This window comes from Brachyhypopomus gauderio, chromosome 11 (assembly GCF_052324685.1).
Source record: "Brachyhypopomus gauderio isolate BG-103 chromosome 11, BGAUD_0.2, whole genome shotgun sequence".
Lineage (NCBI taxonomy): Eukaryota > Metazoa > Chordata > Actinopteri > Gymnotiformes > Hypopomidae > Brachyhypopomus > Brachyhypopomus gauderio.
This window is the reverse complement of record NC_135221.1, coordinates 329181-345932: the sequence shown is the minus strand read 5'-3', so window position 1 is coordinate 345932 and position 16752 is coordinate 329181. Positions and strand designations below refer to the sequence as shown.

Here is a 16752-nt window from a genome sequence, read left to right as displayed (position 1 = left end):
AAAATAAACAGGGAACAAGCTATAAATGAATGAGTGTTGCCTCATACATGATATTCAAAGATGAAGGGACATATGTTCTGAATGAAGTAACAGATCGCTGAAGATGGAGACCACTGAATACCACAAAATACTCCCTTAACTTTGTATTAGGCATCAGTTAATATTTTTATTTTAAAATAGTTAAACATTAATTGAGTAAGCTTCGTTTTTTTAATTTTATATTTAGTTCACATCATTTTTAATGCGATTTTTAAATCCCTTTTATAAAAGTTTAGTGCGCCCCCTGGTGATAATGCCACTCCAGGGCCTTGATCAGAAGGAACCATGCTGATATTTCAGTGGCTAAGCTAACAGGCTAACCACACCAGTGTGAAGTACTTCCGGTAGGTCACCGTGTCCCCCCGCAAACTTTACCACAACTGTTCGTCCGCGTCCATATCGCGGCGCTTACGCGGCAACACACCTCTCAAAACGGAGTGAAAACCTCACACAAAGTGCACAAGTCGCCTTTTTGGAACAAGCGGCTGAATTTTAATCGAGTTGAGGAGCGGCGGTGTCCGGGAGGAAGCAGTAATCAACCATCTTTCCTCTGTCAGCAGTGAGAGGAGCGAGCGGGTCCGAGCGGGTCCGGTCTGGTGTCTGTGTCTCCATAAACACGCTCGGAACTGTCCCAATACTTCTGGAGACCACGCACACGGCCACGGAACTGTCCCAATACTTCTGGAGACCACGCACACGGCCTCGGAGCTGTCCCAATACTTCTGGAGACCCATCACACGGGACACACACACCGACGGCACCGCCAGGCGCGCAGCACTCGTGGATCATCTGATTCAGTATTTGTTTATTGATGTTTCCAACAGGTCTACCTTCCCCTAGCGCCCCACGGCCACAGGAGGCCAGATCTTCTGATGTGAGCACCGACAGCAGCTTCACCACCTCCAAGAAGAGGAGAATCACCACTGAGAGGGAAGACACCGACTCCCTGTCCTCGTCTCCTAAAGCCGTGTGCAACTCCTCCTCCACCACCTGCTCCTCCAGCTCACAGCACATCCAGAAGAGGCTGAGGTTTGAAGACCCGGTGGAGTTCATCGGTCTGGATGTGAAGATGGCCGAGGAGCCTCCAGCAGCGTCCTGCTCCAAGGCCAAGAGTGTCTTCTTGTCCGGGGGGGGACATCACGCCAACGGACTGACCAAACCCGCCGGCTCTGCCACCTTCGCCAGCAGCAAACCCGGAGCTGCCAAGAAACTTGTCATCAAGAACTTTAAAGGTGAGTTTGGGCTGGAGAAACATCTGCTCTACTCACTACTCACTTAATCTGCACATGAGTGGAGATGCTCCCTGAAGATCATCACGGTGATAAACACACACGCAGGTGTTTTGTGATTTAAGGTCAAGTTCGTGCTGCTTACACGAGTCAGAATTCTTGCAGTGCACGTTATACACCTGCAGAACCAGACACACCTACTTTTAACCAGTAGGTAACGCAGTTCGTACAGTTATATTTTAAATGGATGTTACTCATAATAAAATGATTGATGTGTAGAGTACAAAGTCATTTGAATCCTATGAACTATACTAGTGTGTGCAGTGTCCACGTTTTATTAGGTAAATGACAAATACTGTATGACAGTATCATATAGAATAATTGTTGCATATGCTTGCTTGGGCATTAATTTTGCAACTCAGTAGGTTGAGCCCACTTTCATTAATGCATTATAGCACTAACATATAAATAGAATATATAAGTTTTCCCTTTAGAGTAACATAGTGGATTGTGGGTATCAAGACTGGAGTTCACTTTACCTTTTAAAGGTAACAAGTTTCCCTTTGTTTCTTTATTTCTTGTTTTATACACTGTTGCAGTTATAGTTCCCTCTAACGTGCACACACTAAATAAACTAAAGTAAACATAAAACAAAATGCACAAATGCAGCTGATGTTTAGGGGGAAAAGTCACTTTCATGGCATTTATTTTGATTGCTAGTGGTTGACTCGGGTATTAGTACATTGGTGCTTTTCCTGTCAGGGTGGGGGGGGGGGGGGGGGGATTGTGAATAGTATGAATAAGTACAGAGTTGGAGTGTCTAAGGTGGGGGGGGGGGGGTTAAACAATTTCTGGAGGGTTTGTATGTTTATATAAAAACAAAAACATGCTTTACAATGAAATGCACATTATAATATATAGAATTAATGTTCAGAGTTCAGATGTCAATATTATTTATGCTGCATTGCACATCTTGTATCACTTTTCACAGAAAAACCAAAATTGCCAGAAAATTACACACTTGAGACGTGGCAAAAGTTGAAAGAAGCAGTGGAGGCCATACAGAACAGCACTTCAATAAAGTACAACCTGGAAGAGCTCTATCAGGTAGGAACAGCTCACCTAGAAGAGCTCTGTCAGGTAGGAACAGCTCACCTAGAAGAGCTCTGTCAGGTAGGAACAGCTCACCTAGAAGAGCTCTATCAGGTAGGAACAGCTCACCTAGAAGAGCTCTGTCAGGTAGGAACAGCTCACCTAGAGGAGCTCTGTCAGGTAGGAACAGCTCACCTAGAGGAGCTCTGTCGGGTAGGAACAGCTCACCTAGAGGAGCTCTGTCGGGTAGGAACAGCTCACCTAGAGGAGCTCTGTCGGGTAGGAACAGCTCACCTAGAGGAGCTCTGTCGGGTAGGAACAGCTCACCTAGAGGAGCTCTGTCGGGTAGGAACAGCTCACCTAGAGGAGCTCTGTCGGGTAGGAACAGCTCACCTAGAGGAGCTCTGTCGGGTAGGAACAGCTCACCTAGAGGAGCTCTGTCGGGTAGGAACAGCTCACCTAGAGGAGCTCTGTCGGGTAGGAACAGCTCACCTAGAGGAGCTCTGTCGGGTAGGAACAGCTCACCTAGAGGAGCTCTGTCGGGTAGGAACAGCTCACCTAGAGGAGCTCTGTCGGGTAGGAACAGCTCACCTAGAGGAGCTCTGTCGGGTAGGAACAGCTCACCTAGAGGAGCTCTGTCGGGTAGGAACAGCTCACCTAGAGGAGCTCTGTCGGGTAGGAACAGCTCACCTAGAGGAGCTCTGTCGGGTAGGAACAGCTCACCTAGAGGAGCTCTGTCGGGTAGGAACAGCTCACCTAGAGGAGCTCCGTCGGGTAGGAACAGCTCACCTAGAGGAGCTCTGTCGGGTAGGCACAGCTCACCTAGAGGAGCTCTGGATGGCGTACAGAAAGAAGTTTAGGTGGAGGAAATGCCTTCTCAATTCAAAGCGTGATACCACAGCACAGACTAGAGACAAGTGCACTCTGCAAATTTTCTTTCAGGATTGTCAGTATTTCTATTAATGGGATGTTTGAGTTTAGGCTGTTGTCACTAAATCATATATTTTTTTGCATTTTTAGGCTGTTGAGAATCTGTGTTCTCATAAAATATCTGCCAAGCTGTATAAACAGCTGAGAGCTGTTTGTGAAGACCACATCAAGGCACAAATCACCCAGTTCCGAGAATATCCTTCTCAGCATGACGAGTGCTGTCAGTATTGGAGGATCTGTTGTGTTCACTGAGAAAAACCCACAGTAGCCTAAACCCAGTAACTTCAGTAACCCACAGTTTACTGAAGTCTAATCAGTGTGAATCATGTGCTGTAGATCTCAAATGTAAATTGTTGTGGGGAAATATTGTACACATGTATTTACAGTTATTGGAAATATTGCACCCCCCCCCCCCCCTTTCCCCACCGTGACTTTTCTTGACCTTTCATGACCTTTCTTGCTTCCACGGAGTCCCTAGACAGCGTGCTTTTCTTGAAGAAAATAGACAAATGTTGGCAAGATCACTGCAGACAAATGGTGAGAGAACCAGTTTATTTATTCAAGTTTTCCGCCTCTCGTGTTTAAGGGGAATCTTAACTCGGAAACTAGACCTGTGATCTCCGTCATGTTGTGGTGTAATGAGAAGAGACCTGCTGTTGCTACTGTGTGGCCTCTTATAACGTCACATGCAGGCAATATTGCCAGTGTTATGTCTGTACTGACATCAAATTGCAATTTGATTAATTGCATTGTTGAGTAAAGTTTTAGATTTTGCTGTTAATGATGTTAATCATGTTGTACACTGCATTTTTGTATTTTATTTATTTTTTTGTGCGTGTTTGGATTCTTGTTGTCAGAGTTTTGGTATTTCTGTATGTTGGTCTATACAGACGTCAGTGGCTAGTGTTTAAACGTGAGCTCAAAACCGTGTCTTTTGTTTGTTTTATTTTACCAGATCATGATTAGGAGTATATTTTTGTTTTTGGATCGCACATATGTTTTACAAAATTCAATGCTGCCATCAATCTGGTATGTATCCCCTCCTAGTGGAACCTATCTTCATTAATGTCTCCACGGAGAGAGACACTCTTGGCTTCTCTGCTAACGCTCGAGTTAATTTTCTGATATGTGAAATGTCCCTTTTGAATCCTCTAGGGACATGGGACTAGAGTTGTTTCGTTTCTACATCATCAGTGATTTGAAAGTGCAGAGCAAGACGATTGACGGTGTCCTGCTGCTCATCGAGCGTGAGCGGAGCGGTGAAGCCATAGACCGTAGCCTCCTCAGGAGTCTGCTGGGCATGCTGTCTGATTTACAGGTACGACCAGGTGATGTGTCTGCGAGTCTGGCTGTGTGCGTGTAGGGCTGTCTGGCTGTCTGTGTGTGCGCATGTAGGACTGTCTGGCTGTGTGTGCGTGTTGGACTGTCTGTCTGTGTGCCCGTGTAGGACTGTATGTGTGTATCTGTGTATATGTCTGACTGTGAGTCTGTCTGTGAGTCCGCATGTCTGTCTGTCTGAACATGCGTGTCTGTCTGAATACGTGTGTGTTTGCATGTCTGTCTGTCTGCGTGTGCGTGTTGGCCTGTCTGTCTGCGTGTGCGTGTCTGTCTGTCTGCGTGTGCGTGTCTGTCTGTGTGCGTGTCTGTCTGTTAGGTTTCTTCATATTTGTTACAGTGGGTTTTGGGCCAGTTTCTAGTCTCATAGTGAGTCTTACAGGTCATTAAATTTCACTGTTAATTGAAAACCTATGTTGAAAATCTTTAAGAATTTGGTGTGAGACCGTCTCCATATTTGTTGTGTGTCTCCATATTTGTTGTGTGTGTCAGATTTGTATGGTATGTTGTCATGTATGCATCATCACATCAGAAAGTATCTGTTTTTATTTCTAAAACCAAATGTCAGTTACTGTCAACTACCAAGTATTTTTATTCCTTATATTGTCACTGAATCCTTTATTTAAAATCTTTATCCTTCCTTAAGAACAAAGGGTTATGGTTCATAAGCACACACGATCCTGACAATTCTGCTCTGACTTGTGGCCACTGATGGCACGTCTTGTGTCTGTTCACAGATTTATCAAGATTCGTTTGAGCAGCGTTTTCTGGAAGAGACCAACCGACTGTATGCTGCGGAGGGCCAGCGGCTGATGCAGGAGAGAGAGGTGAAGTGCATGTTGGGAAGGTTCGCCTGCTCCAGAGTGTGTATGCGTTCCTCTGATATCACCGACACGGCAAATCTGGAGCGTCCCTTCAGCCGTACACACCACACTTCAGCACGGTTCCTCATGATACGGACGTTCTCCACAGGTGCCTGAATATCTCCATCATGTCAATAAACGCTTGGAGGAGGAAGCAGACCGGGTCATCACGTATTTGGACCAGAGCACGCAGTAAGTGTGCTGAAGCCGTGCTCGGTGTTCAGAGATCACGCCGGATGGCCTTTGTCTTAAACGTAGTAGAGTAGCGGTGTGAGTGACTCTGTGGGATCTGTCTTAGAAAACCCCTCATTGCCACCGTGGAGAAGCAGCTACTGGGAGAACATCTGACCACAGCGCTCCAGAAAGGTGCCGGCTTAACCAAAACACACACAATCAAACGTGTTTCTCCTTCATCCGTGCAGCATGGCTGCTGTTTTGTGTGTCCCTCATGCCGTCACTCCTGTTTGGGGCGAGGATGTAGTTCACCCTGATGTAGTTTAATTGACTAAAACGTGTTGTTCTCTCAAAGGTCTGAATAATCTCCTGGATGAGAACCGTATTCAGGACTTGTCTCTGCTCTATCAGCTGTTCAGCCGCGTTCGAGGGGGCGTACAGGTGCTTCTGCAGCACTGGGTCGAGTACATTAAGGTAGGCTGCACACGCAGTCTCCAAGGCAACCCCTTGACCTCTGAAACAATAATTCAGCAGGAGTCAGTGCTTTAGCTTGTGATGATGATGATTTTGTAATACAGGCCTTTGGAAGTACGATAGTTATCAATCCTGAGAAGGACAAGACGATGGTGCAGGAACTGCTGGACTTTAAAGACAAAGTGGATTCCATCATTGATGTGTGCTTCTTAAAAAATGAAAAATTCGTAAATGCCATGAAGGAAGCTTTTGAGACGTTCATCAACAAACGTCCGAACAAACCTGCTGAGTTAATAGGTTGGTGACATCACGCTGTCTTACAAAACAACACGCATAGCAAACATGAGACTTGTGCTGCTTGGTCTGAAAGGGTTTTCTGTGTTTTGAGAGTGCTGCTACAGCCAGTGCCATTACAAATGTGGTTTGTTCTCCCCCGTAAAGCGAAGTACGTGGATTCCAAGCTGAGAGCGGGAAATAAGGAAGCTACAGATGAAGAACTGGAGAAGATGCTGGATAAGATCATGATCATATTTAGGTTCATTTATGGTAAAGCACTGATTACCCTCCCACCTCTGTCCTGGGGCTGGATTCACTCCGTATAAGGGGCGTGGGGTATAAGGGGCGTGGGGTATAAGGGGCGTGGGGTATAATGGGCGTGGGGTAATTCTGCTCTTCTGTGACCCGTCTGGTGTAATTCTGTGTTGCGTAGGTAAAGATGTGTTTGAGGCCTTCTATAAGAAAGACCTAGCGAAGAGGTTGCTGGTTGGAAAAAGTGCTTCAGTGGACGCTGAGAAGTCAATGTTGTCTAAACTGAAGCATGGTTAGTGCAGTTTTCTTCACAACACACGTGCGCACACACACAGGACCTTAACGTTTCAGAACAAAGCCATTTCAGTACGATCCTGACTGTTTCAGCACATTTCAGTGTGAACATTGATGTCATTGTTCTCCTAGAATGTGGTGCTGCCTTCACCAGTAAACTGGAGGGAATGTTTAAGGACATGGAGCTCTCCAAAGACGTCATGGTGCAGTTCAAGCAGGTATCGTTGTGGCTGCCGTTTGGTCAAGGCCAATGGGTCATGACTTGTTGAGCATCCAAATGTTTTGTTTCTCTGCTAATCCCTCTAGTACATGCAATGTCAGAACATCCCGGGGAACATCGACCTGACCGTGAACATTCTCACCATGGGTTACTGGCCAACGTACGTCCCTATGGAAGTGCACCTGCCTCCAGAGGTTTGTTTGCCAAAGATGAAAAGTTCTCTGAGGTTTTTAATATCTCACCCGTATGGATGAAGACACAGTTTGTGTTGGTTGTGTTGTTGTGTCCGTTCAGATGGTGAGATTGCAGGAGATCTTCAAGACGTTTTACCTGGGCAAGCACAGCGGGAGGAAGTTACAGTGGCAGTCGACTTTAGGACATTGTGTATTGAAAGCTGAATTCAAGGAGGTGTGTCAGTTCAACAATTACGTTTTCAAGACAAATTCTAGATCCCAGATTAGGAAGTAGTTTAAAAGGGATTTGGAAAATGGTTCCTTAATGAATGTGTCATTGAACAGTAATTGACATGCGCTGGTAGATGTATAATGCAGAAATATCGTGTGCTCTGGTGCGGAGGCTTTGAGGCAGCACAGGGTTGATCAGAGGCAGCAACGTTTGTGTTTTTGTCTTTGACTCTTCAAAGGGAAGGAAGGAACTGCAGGTGTCGCTGTTTCAGACGCTGGTTTTGTTAATGTTTAACGAAGGAGAAGAATTTTCCTTGGAAGAGATCAAACTAGCTACAGGAATCGGTACCATGTTGTTCTGTCATTTCACCCACTACATGCTTATATTGGAATTAAATCTCAAATCACTTTTCGTAAATGTATGGCCCTGTGGTATATACACATGTTCACATTGCTGTGTTCCAGACCTATTAATTGTGTTAGTCTTGGGTTTATGATGGCAGTGGTGAGTGACTGCTGTGTTGTGTGCTGTGTTGTGCAGAGGACGGTGAACTCCGACGGACCTTACAGTCCCTGGCCTGTGGAAAGGCACGCGTTCTCACCAAAACCCCCAAAAGCAAAGACGTGGAAGATGGCGACAAGTTTTCCTGCAATGATGATTTCAGACACAAGCTCTTCAGGATTAAGATCAACCAGATCCAGATGAAGGAGACCGTACGCAGTCTTGTTCTGTCCCAGCTTTTCATTCCATTGGCAGGATGCCTGAACTCAACAGGCTTTTGGTTTTATGCTTGATGCTGTGTTGCAGGTGGAAGAACAGGCTAGCACTACAGAGCGGGTCTTCCAGGACCGGCAGTACCAGATCGATGCTGCCATTGTCCGGATTATGAAGATGAGGAAGACTTTGAGTCATAACCTTCTGGTGTCTGAGGTGTACAACCAGCTCAAGTTCCCGGTGAAGGTGAGGCCAGACTCCATGAATGTGTAGGTGATGTGGGTAGATCACCAGTGTGAATACGCGGGTCTCATTCTGGTTCTGTTCTCCCTTACAGCCTGCTGATTTAAAGAAGAGGATAGAGTCACTTATTGACAGGGACTACATGGAACGGGATAAAGAGAATCCCAATCAGTACAACTATGTGGCTTAAAGAGAGGGAGAGAGAGAGAGAGAGAAAGATAGAAAGACAGAAAGACATTTGGAAGGAAAGTGGAGAATAACAAGAAAGATGGAGGCTGTTCTCAGTGAACATGAGGGATAAAATCCTTTTCTCCAGTTGATGTTCACATTAGCCTCATGAACCAGCGCCCGGCTACTGAGTGCTCACTCCACCACCAGGGCTGGTCAGGGCTGTTTTTCACTGGACCGCATGTCCATTAAACAAACACATACATTGTTCAGTTTCAGACCAAGTCATTTAAAATTGGACAATCCCAGACACACTTTCCTTTATGTACTGAAATGCAACCTGTATTTATTTTCAGAATTGGGTCTAAATACATTTGTTTATTGCATCCTTCTCTGTTTATTTTTAAGTCACATTTTCTTTTAATTCACTGTGTATCCTGTGCAACATGTACTTATCACTTGTGGGGAAATATGGAAAAAGATTACTAATAAAAGGAGACATTTGTTCAGTCAGTGTTGTATTAGACATGAGTGCATAACATTTGAAAATAAGATTTCACTTGACTCATTTTAATGTGACATACACACAGGAGCACAGTTGTGGTCAAAGGTTATTTTGAAATGAAAGGTTTATTCTGAAACATTGAACAACTGAAGCCAAAATTGGAAAAATTAAAATTGTGCCAAAAGATTTAAAAAATGCCCTTTTTTGTGGTGGGATAAATGTGTGCTGCTAAACACTAACCTGTATGTCATAGCATCTACTTTTTCATTTCATGTTTTTGTTTGTTGTGTGTGTGTGTGTGTGTGTGTGTGTGTGTGTTACTAAGGCTGGTCTTATGGCCACAGACTAAGCCAAAGGTTGGCCAGGATGGCGCTATTTGTAATTTCTCTGTTGAAAACATTGTTAAGTGACCTGTGTCTGTAAAACTGGCCCATTAGGTTTAATGCAGTGAACTGCATTGAAGTCAATACACATGGACCCTTTTCTCTGGAGGTCCAGTAGTATCTTTAAGAAGCACAGTATTTTAGTGTCTCCAAGTTTGTATATCCCGGACCTTCTGAGCAAGGCACATATCACACTGAGATCCTCCTCCATGGCACCATTGGATTAATAAGAGTTGTGTGACAAGTGTTTGGATAAATCATACTTAAATGAACAGTTGTCCAGTGTCTGAAAGAGTTTGTTTGTTTTATTTGTTCAAATTAAACAACTATGTTTCCATGATTACTTTCTTTTGCCATTTCAGTTTTCTTTTTCTGCCTTGTTTTACATGAAATTGTACACCTCTAGAGGAATTAAGACTTAATACCATCAGCAAAGTCCTCTATCATTTAACATATGCAAATGTTAAATTTGGAGAACATTTATAGGAAGAAAACTCAGAACAGAAGTCTCATAATTTGTGTTACTAGTCTGCAGGATCAGTTGTGCTTTGGAGAAGAAATATAACATACTAACTGCGTTCAGCCAATTGTCTATGTATGTACACCTTTCATTTGTATATTATGGGTTTAATATCGCCGAGCTTTAAACCACCCAGTCCATTAGTGACACTTCTAGAAGCGTCCACAGTTGGAGACAGTAGACTGGACGTGCAGCGTTTGTGTTGTGAACTTCATGTCTGCCCACTCCTGCGGGCGTGCGCCAGTGTCGCAGCGTTCACACGTCACAGGAAGGCGACACTGGGCAGGGCGCGTTGCTGTGGTTTCCTGTATGCCGTAAAGCGCTGAACACTGTCGCAAACCCGTCATACGCTGTTGAAGCGCTCCGCAGGATCACGGCGTGGCCGCTGAATTGTGTTTCTCTTCATTACATTAGAACTAAACACCTCGAACTTACGACGAAACACGCAGATAGAAACACGGGCAGCAAGCATGTTTAAAAAGTAAGTCTGGGTCGGGTCTGTTGGCTATGGTGGATAACAGCGGCCGTGCCCGTAATGGTCGGGTGTCTGGATTATTGTGTGTGTGTGTGTGAGTGTGTGAAGTGTTTGGGTTCAACGTCTGTGCCGATGGCGTGGAGAGTGTTGAGTTATTCCGAAAATGTCATTTTATCTAACAGTATTCAGCTAGCACGCTAGTTGGCCACTAACTGGGACCAGAGCTAGTTCACTGGTTACCAACCAGGGCCACTGGGACTGTCTTTGACTCTCTCTAACTGTCTTTAACTGTCTTTGACTCTCTCTAACTGTCTTTAACTGTCTTCGACTCTCTCTAACTGTCTTTAACTGTCTTTGACTCTCTCTGACTGTCTTTGACTCTCTCTGACTGTCTTTGACTCTCTCTGACTGTCTTTGACTCTCTCTGACTGTCTTTGACTCTCTCTGACTGTCTTTGACTCTCTCTGACTGTCTTTGACTCTCTCTGACTGTCTTTGACTCTCTCTGACTCTCTCTGACTCTCTCTGACTGTCTTTGACTCTCTCTGACTGTCTTTGACTCTCTCTGACTGTCTTTGACTCTCTCTGACTGTCTTTGACTCTCTCTGACTGTCTTTGACTCTCTCTGACTGTCTTTGACTGTCTCTGACTCTCTCTGACTGTCTTTGACTCTCTCTGTCTTTAAATGTCTTTGATTCTCTTTAACTGCCTCTAACTGTCCTTAACTAGCTGGATTAGCTTTAGTTTTTAGGGCAGGGGTGGCCAACCCGCGGCTCGCGAGCCGCATGCGGCTCTTTGCCTGGTTTCATGCGGCTCCCCAGCCGGTCCGCGGGCTCACCTGCACAAACGGGGCGACACACTGCTACATTTTTGTGGTGCGCGGTTAGTTTACAAGCCTAGCGAGCCGCTAATACTTTTAAAACCGGCGTAGTGGAAAACACGCATTTGACTGTCTTCACAGCTAATAATATACACTCCCCCCCCCCCCCCCCCCCCCGCTCAACAGATTACACTCGCCCATGTACGATGTGGCTCTTTGCCGTAACACAGTAAGAAAAGTGGCTCTTGGTCTATGACGGGTTGGCCACCCCTGTTTTAGGGTCTACCATCATCTTCCACGTCGTTATTCTGGTTCACTATGGTCCAGGTCGATGACCTTGCTGAAGAGATTATATTTGTTTTGCACGTTGAGTTAATGAGTTATGACTACTTAAGAACTTTAATTCTGCAAGTTGTAAAGCCAGACGTGTGTTGACTTGTTTTACATTTGTACCAACATGGTAGGATATTGAACTGGTAATGGTCAGTTCGACGTCTTCTCTTTATAATTGTTGGATGTTGTTTTGCAGTTAAAGCTTTGTGTTCAACAACAAACGTAACTTCAAAACTACACATTTAGTTTCAAGACTAGCTGAAGTAAATATATCCGAATATAAATTGATTATTTTCTGACTTCCTGTTGTTTTTGCTGTTACAGATTTGATGAAAAGGAAAATGTTTCAAACTGCATTCAGCTGAAGACGTCCGTAATCAAAGGCATTAAAAATCAACTATTAGAGCAGTTTCCAGACATTGATCCATGGCTCAATCAAATCATGCCCAAGAAGGATCCTGTGAAAATCGTGAGATGGTATAAATTACAAAACACAGTAATATCTGGATACAGGGAAACGCATACACGTTGGTGTAGCACACATGATGTACAGATAAACGGGTGGTTGGGACAGAGAGTCTTTATCAACACTGTTGAGACCTCTATCAGAATCAGGGTTCCTTTTTCTAGAAACCTTGTGTATTACTCTGCAACTTTTTCTGTGTTTGCATCTTTAACCACAGCACACTGCAGTACCTCTCTGGACTGCACGTGTAATACTACTTAACCTGCACCAGATTCCCCAATAGCACTGTAGAGTATTACACTGAACCCTCTCATTGAAGACGATCTCAACACTATTTCTGCGTGTGTGAACGGGGCCCTGCGTTCCTAGTTGGACTCTACAGGTTGATGTTTCTTTGCTGTTGCAGTCATGAACATATTGAAATTCTGACGGTAAATGGGGAGCTGCTGTTCTTCAAGCAGAGAGAAGGCACCTTCTACCCCACCCTCAGACTCCTACATAAATGTGAGTACTGACAACCACCTAAAGGCAGAAGTTCTATCTACAGCACAGCTAAAATGAATGGATAGATCTTTACGCTTATTACTGGATTTGCAATAGAAGACTGAGGATTATTGCCATTTTAAAATGTTCCCAGACCAAGGTGCCATTATTATAGTACATTTTAGGTTTAGGTGAATGAAATAATTACATGAAATGAACCTTATAGCTGTGCTTTGGTGCAAAAATAAAGACACATTAAACTATAACATTTTGGTTAGTGAAGTGCAGAACCTTTAAGTACAGCTATACTGAACAGGACCTTTTCAGCAACAGCTGTCTGTTCCAAGACGCCAGTATCCAAGATTTCTGATACATTCATTAAAACTTGCAATGGAGAACGTTTATTTGTGAGCTGATGAATGCTTGATGAATACCTCGTGTTTCACAGATCCATTCATTCTTCCACACCAACAAGTTGATAAAGGAGCGATCAAGTTTGTTCTTAGTGGAGCCAATATTATGTGCCCAGGACTGACGTCACCAGGAGCAAAACTCTACCCTGCTGGTGTAGACACAGTAGTTGTATCCTCTGAGTGACTGTATGTGGGTATATTTGTAATTTGGTATAATGTATTATTTGGTATGGGGTATTATAGTGAGTATATGAGAGATGAATACTCTGGTTTAAAGCAGAAGTGAATTTTGTCCTTGACTGGCTGTCAGGCCATAATGGCTGAAGGTAAACAGCACGCTCTCTCTGTGGGAGTCATGAAGATGACTGCAGAAAACATGTGAGTACCGTTACCCATTAACACCGACACTTCTGACGGGAGAGAGAACACATATGTATTATTGATTGTCAGTGACTTTATTGTTGATATTTATAATTGGCTCAGTTTTACCCCACTGTCCTGAACTGTCCTGAACTCTGTCCCGAACAGAGAAAAGGTCAACAAGGGGATCGGGATCGAGAACATTCATTATCTCAACGACGGGCTCTGGCACATGAAGACGTATAAGTAATAATGCAGAGGCGTGGGTGTGATGGGCGTTGTGAACTGCCATCACCAGTCTGCCTCTCTGCTGTACATCACTGGACTCTACTGCACACCATGCTGAAAGTCTGTCCACCCCACACTGATGCACAAATAAAACCTGCAGTCATGTCATTTGTAACTTTTCTGTGAAGTCATACCAGGATGTAACATTGCATTAACAAAATGTGCCACGCAGAACTTGTTTCTCCAGCAGCTGAACTGTCAAGAAAGGAAACACCCAGACACACATTCCGATTTCAATACTCTGGGTATAAGCTTATTTCATTAATAAATGTATGAATATGCTTTGTAATTTTAAATTCATCTTTGCAAGGGATAAACCAAAACTCACAAAACACTTCTGAACTGCAAATCCCAAACTGTAATTTATATAAAATATTGACACTGTCAACTAGGAAGGTGTGTTCTGCAAACCTTGTTATGCCTATAATAATTTTACAGTGTTTTTTAGGCTAGGAGCCTATGAGAATCACATGCTTAATGTAAAACATTAGAACTTAAACCTAGCTCGGTTTAGCAAGATACCATTTTATTAGGCAAATCACATTTGTGTGTATTGAAATTGTATATTATAAACAAATCATCAATTGCATCCAATTTTTCAAAAAGCACTAGTTACCCAATGATCCAACATCTTTACTTGCATTCAGAAGTAACCCTACTCCCAACTACATTCATATAAAATGGAATTTCAGTGTGTAATGGGTAAAGCAGACATCACAAACACCAACAAAAATAAATTAAAAGATTAAAAATAATTTAAATTCCAATTATGTACTCATGTAACAGTGAATTCAGACTTTATGGTTGTGGAATGGTGTGATGTACAGTTAAACTGAGTGGCACACACCTGTCAGTGTGCAACACTTCATTAATATAATCCTAATAGGTATCTGGGTTAATAGCTGGATTTTTTATTTTGGGATCAGACCAATCCTCTGCTATTAAAATATTAATACACCCCACAGATTTTGTATCCAGTTTGATGTAGTAAAAAAAACAAAAAACCCCAAAACATTGATACAGACACATTTCTAAATAAAGCCTGTTAATCTGGACCTCAAAGTCCCACACTGGACCCATTACAAACATCAATGCTCACATAGAGCAAAGTATAAATTATTAGTGCACAACATGATGCATTGATGGCCTCACTTACAGGCGTTAGTCATTGTCTGAGTCCTTTGGAGGTAAAAATGTCAAGGAATCATGGAAGTCGTGTCCATACGGACGTAGCCTGTAAACCCCAAACATCATGACCTGTATCTGGCTGGGTGACATGCCGGTGAAGGTGATGGCCATGTCGGAGCAGCAGGCCTCCACCACGTCACTGGGGTTCTGGTTCACGCTGTCGGAGATGAGTGTGTGCACACTCTTTTTGTTGAACAGCTCTTTGCCCTTCTCGTCCTCTCCGTTCTCGGCGAACACGCCGCTGTATTTCAGACACGTGGCCAGCTGCTTCTCCTCACTCAGCGTCCACAGCGTATGCCCACGCTCCGGGCACCTGCTCTGGTCTTTAAACACCTCCACGAGTCTCCGCACGGCCTCGTGGCTGAGGACGATGCCGCTCTCATACTCCACGTATTCCAACTCCCCAGATTTCTGCACATGTCCAATATAAAAGGGCTGACTGGGATCTTTCACAAGTACCAGGTATTTGAGGTTCTCGATAATCGCAAAAGTGGTGGGTCGCGCCACAAAGAACCAGCGAAGACCTCCTGCGTTCTCATACGCGTGTGTGATGGCTTTACGCAGCCTGGTCCACTCGTCTTTCTCCATCAGATCTATGGCTTCCAGGGCTTTTGAGGACTCCGAGGTGTAGAAGGCCGACTTATCGCAGTGTTTGCTCCAAGTGTCGTTAGCTGTTGCCCAGTGAACCAGGATCTTGGGAGTAACCATGATGATGCAATACACGCGCACCTGCTGGGTGAGTTTAGACATCTGTGTCACTGTTAGCTTTTGCAGCTCCTCTCTGCTAAGCGGTTTGAGATGGTGGTGGTGGTGGTGGTGCTCGTCTGTCTCAGACTGAATCCCAGGACTGAAGGTCCCAAGAAGAGACAATATCAGGCAAAAGACGCCTCCCAAGAACATCCCCTTCAGGAACGAGCTTCCTTCAGACAGCATTTTGTGATATGATGCTAGAAAACAGAATAGTTGTCACAGAAATTAAATGATACATGTGGCAGCACTGCCCTACAACTGGCGTCTCGGTCTGCCCTGGACTATAGATTATAGACTATGGTTTACATGTAACGTCCAACAATTACCATGTTCACTCCAAGTACAAATTTTCAAGCTCAGATACAATTTGGACTTAATAATTCAGCAAGTTAAGGCGATATATAAAAGTGCTGGTCTCTGTCACAAGCCTCCACACACAGGACAGCTGGTGACACGTGACACGTTGGTCACCATTAGGAAGTAACTGCTGTAGTAAAGCTGTAAATACCCCCAGCATAGTTGTAAATACCCCAGTATAGCTGTAGATACCCCAGCGTAGCTGTAGATACCCCCAGCGTAGCTGTAGATACCCCAGTATAGCTGTAAATGCCCCAGTATAGCTATAAATACCTCAGGGTAAATACTACTGAGTAGGGTAATGAGTGGTGAATCAGCCGTACAGCCCACCGTCCTGACAGTATCTGACACGGTTCTGGTGAGGTAGATAACTGATGGAGGTATCTGACTACAGTCTCATCTAGTGTACACTAGTCAACCCACCTTAGCTAACCAGCTAACTACATCCACTCACCTGTCCACTGTCAAAGAGCGAAACCGGCCAGCGATACGTTTAGACGCGCATTTAAACGTTTTCCTTCCGTTTCTGCTCTTGGGTTATCCCCCCACTCTGGTTATCCGACACTAATAGTTGAGATGAAGGTGTAAATATTGGACTAGTCCGACTCTAGCGGAGACGTTGGTCCGATTATCCGAGTCCAGGGCGGAAGTAGCCGTCAGCTGCCCGAGCATCATGGGATATGTAGTTCAAAGGGGGTTTGAAC

The 16752-nt window shown here is 44.3% G+C and overlaps 3 protein-coding genes across 5 annotated transcripts; 2 read left to right on the top strand and 1 right to left on the bottom strand.

The window, feature by feature from the left end:
• Positions 1–375: 375 nt before the first annotated feature.
• On the top strand, positions 376–9221 carry cul4b (cullin 4B). 3 transcript variants are annotated; one of them, XM_077020962.1, is made up of 20 exons: positions 376–1271; positions 2260–2375; positions 3381–3484; positions 3743–3827; positions 4246–4319; positions 4446–4608; positions 5363–5452; positions 5598–5680; positions 5787–5854; positions 6018–6136; positions 6241–6433; positions 6578–6682; positions 6846–6956; positions 7091–7176; positions 7280–7372; positions 7473–7586; positions 7822–7927; positions 8124–8296; positions 8391–8543; positions 8635–9221. In XM_077020962.1, exons 1-20 carry the CDS (start codon positions 851–853, stop codon positions 8728–8730), a joined length of 2553 nt encoding a protein of 850 aa, XP_076877077.1. In that variant the 5' UTR covers positions 376–850; the 3' UTR covers positions 8731–9221. The 3 variants fall into 3 exon arrangements, with proteins under 3 accessions (XP_076877077.1, XP_076877076.1, XP_076877074.1); XM_077020961.1 differs by having other exon boundaries at positions 377–1271; positions 3758–3827; positions 7265–7372; XM_077020959.1 differs by having other exon boundaries at positions 377–1271; positions 7265–7372.
• Positions 9222–10421: 1200 nt separating this feature from the next.
• Positions 10422–13861, top strand: mcts1 (MCTS1 re-initiation and release factor). Its single transcript, XM_077020958.1, has 6 exons — positions 10422–10597; positions 12068–12220; positions 12616–12713; positions 13141–13274; positions 13416–13483; positions 13634–13861. The coding sequence occupies exons 1-6, from the start codon at positions 10587–10589 to the stop codon at positions 13713–13715; spliced, it is 546 nt and encodes a 181-aa protein (XP_076877073.1). The 5' UTR covers positions 10422–10586; the 3' UTR covers positions 13716–13861.
• A 397-nt stretch (positions 13862–14258) lies between these two features.
• c1galt1c1 (C1GALT1-specific chaperone 1) lies at positions 14259–16719 on the bottom strand. The gene is made up of 2 exons (XM_077020957.1): positions 16503–16719; positions 14259–15888 (listed from the first exon to the last, which is right to left on the bottom strand). Exon 2 carries the CDS (start codon positions 15872–15874, stop codon positions 14915–14917), a length of 960 nt encoding a protein of 319 aa, XP_076877072.1. The 5' UTR covers positions 15875–15888; positions 16503–16719; the 3' UTR covers positions 14259–14914.
• Positions 16720–16752: the final 33 nt, after the last annotated feature.

What these genes read in the sequence shown, in the direction of transcription:
- cul4b (XM_077020959.1), top strand. Translation starts at nt 851, where the DNA reads ATGTTTCCAACAGGTCTACCTTCCCCTAGCGCCCCACGGCCACAGGAG. An exon ending in GCATGCTGTCTGATTTACAG is followed by an intron (nt 4,609 to 5,362) that starts GTACGACCAGGT and finishes GTCTGTTCACAG; the next exon opens with ATTTATCAAGATTCGTTTGA. An exon ending in CAAACCTGCTGAGTTAATAG is followed by an intron (nt 6,434 to 6,577) that starts GTTGGTGACATC and finishes TCCCCCGTAAAG; the next exon opens with CGAAGTACGTGGATTCCAAG.
- mcts1 (XM_077020958.1), top strand. An exon ending in CCTCAGACTCCTACATAAAT is followed by an intron (nt 12,714 to 13,140) that starts GTGAGTACTGAC and finishes CGTGTTTCACAG; the next exon opens with ATCCATTCATTCTTCCACAC. An exon ending in AAGATGACTGCAGAAAACAT is followed by an intron (nt 13,484 to 13,633) that starts GTGAGTACCGTT and finishes TGTCCCGAACAG; the next exon opens with AGAAAAGGTCAACAAGGGGA.
- c1galt1c1 (XM_077020957.1), bottom strand. Translation starts at nt 15,874, where the DNA reads ATGCTGTCTGAAGGAAGCTCGTTCCTGAAGGGGATGTTCTTGGGAGGC.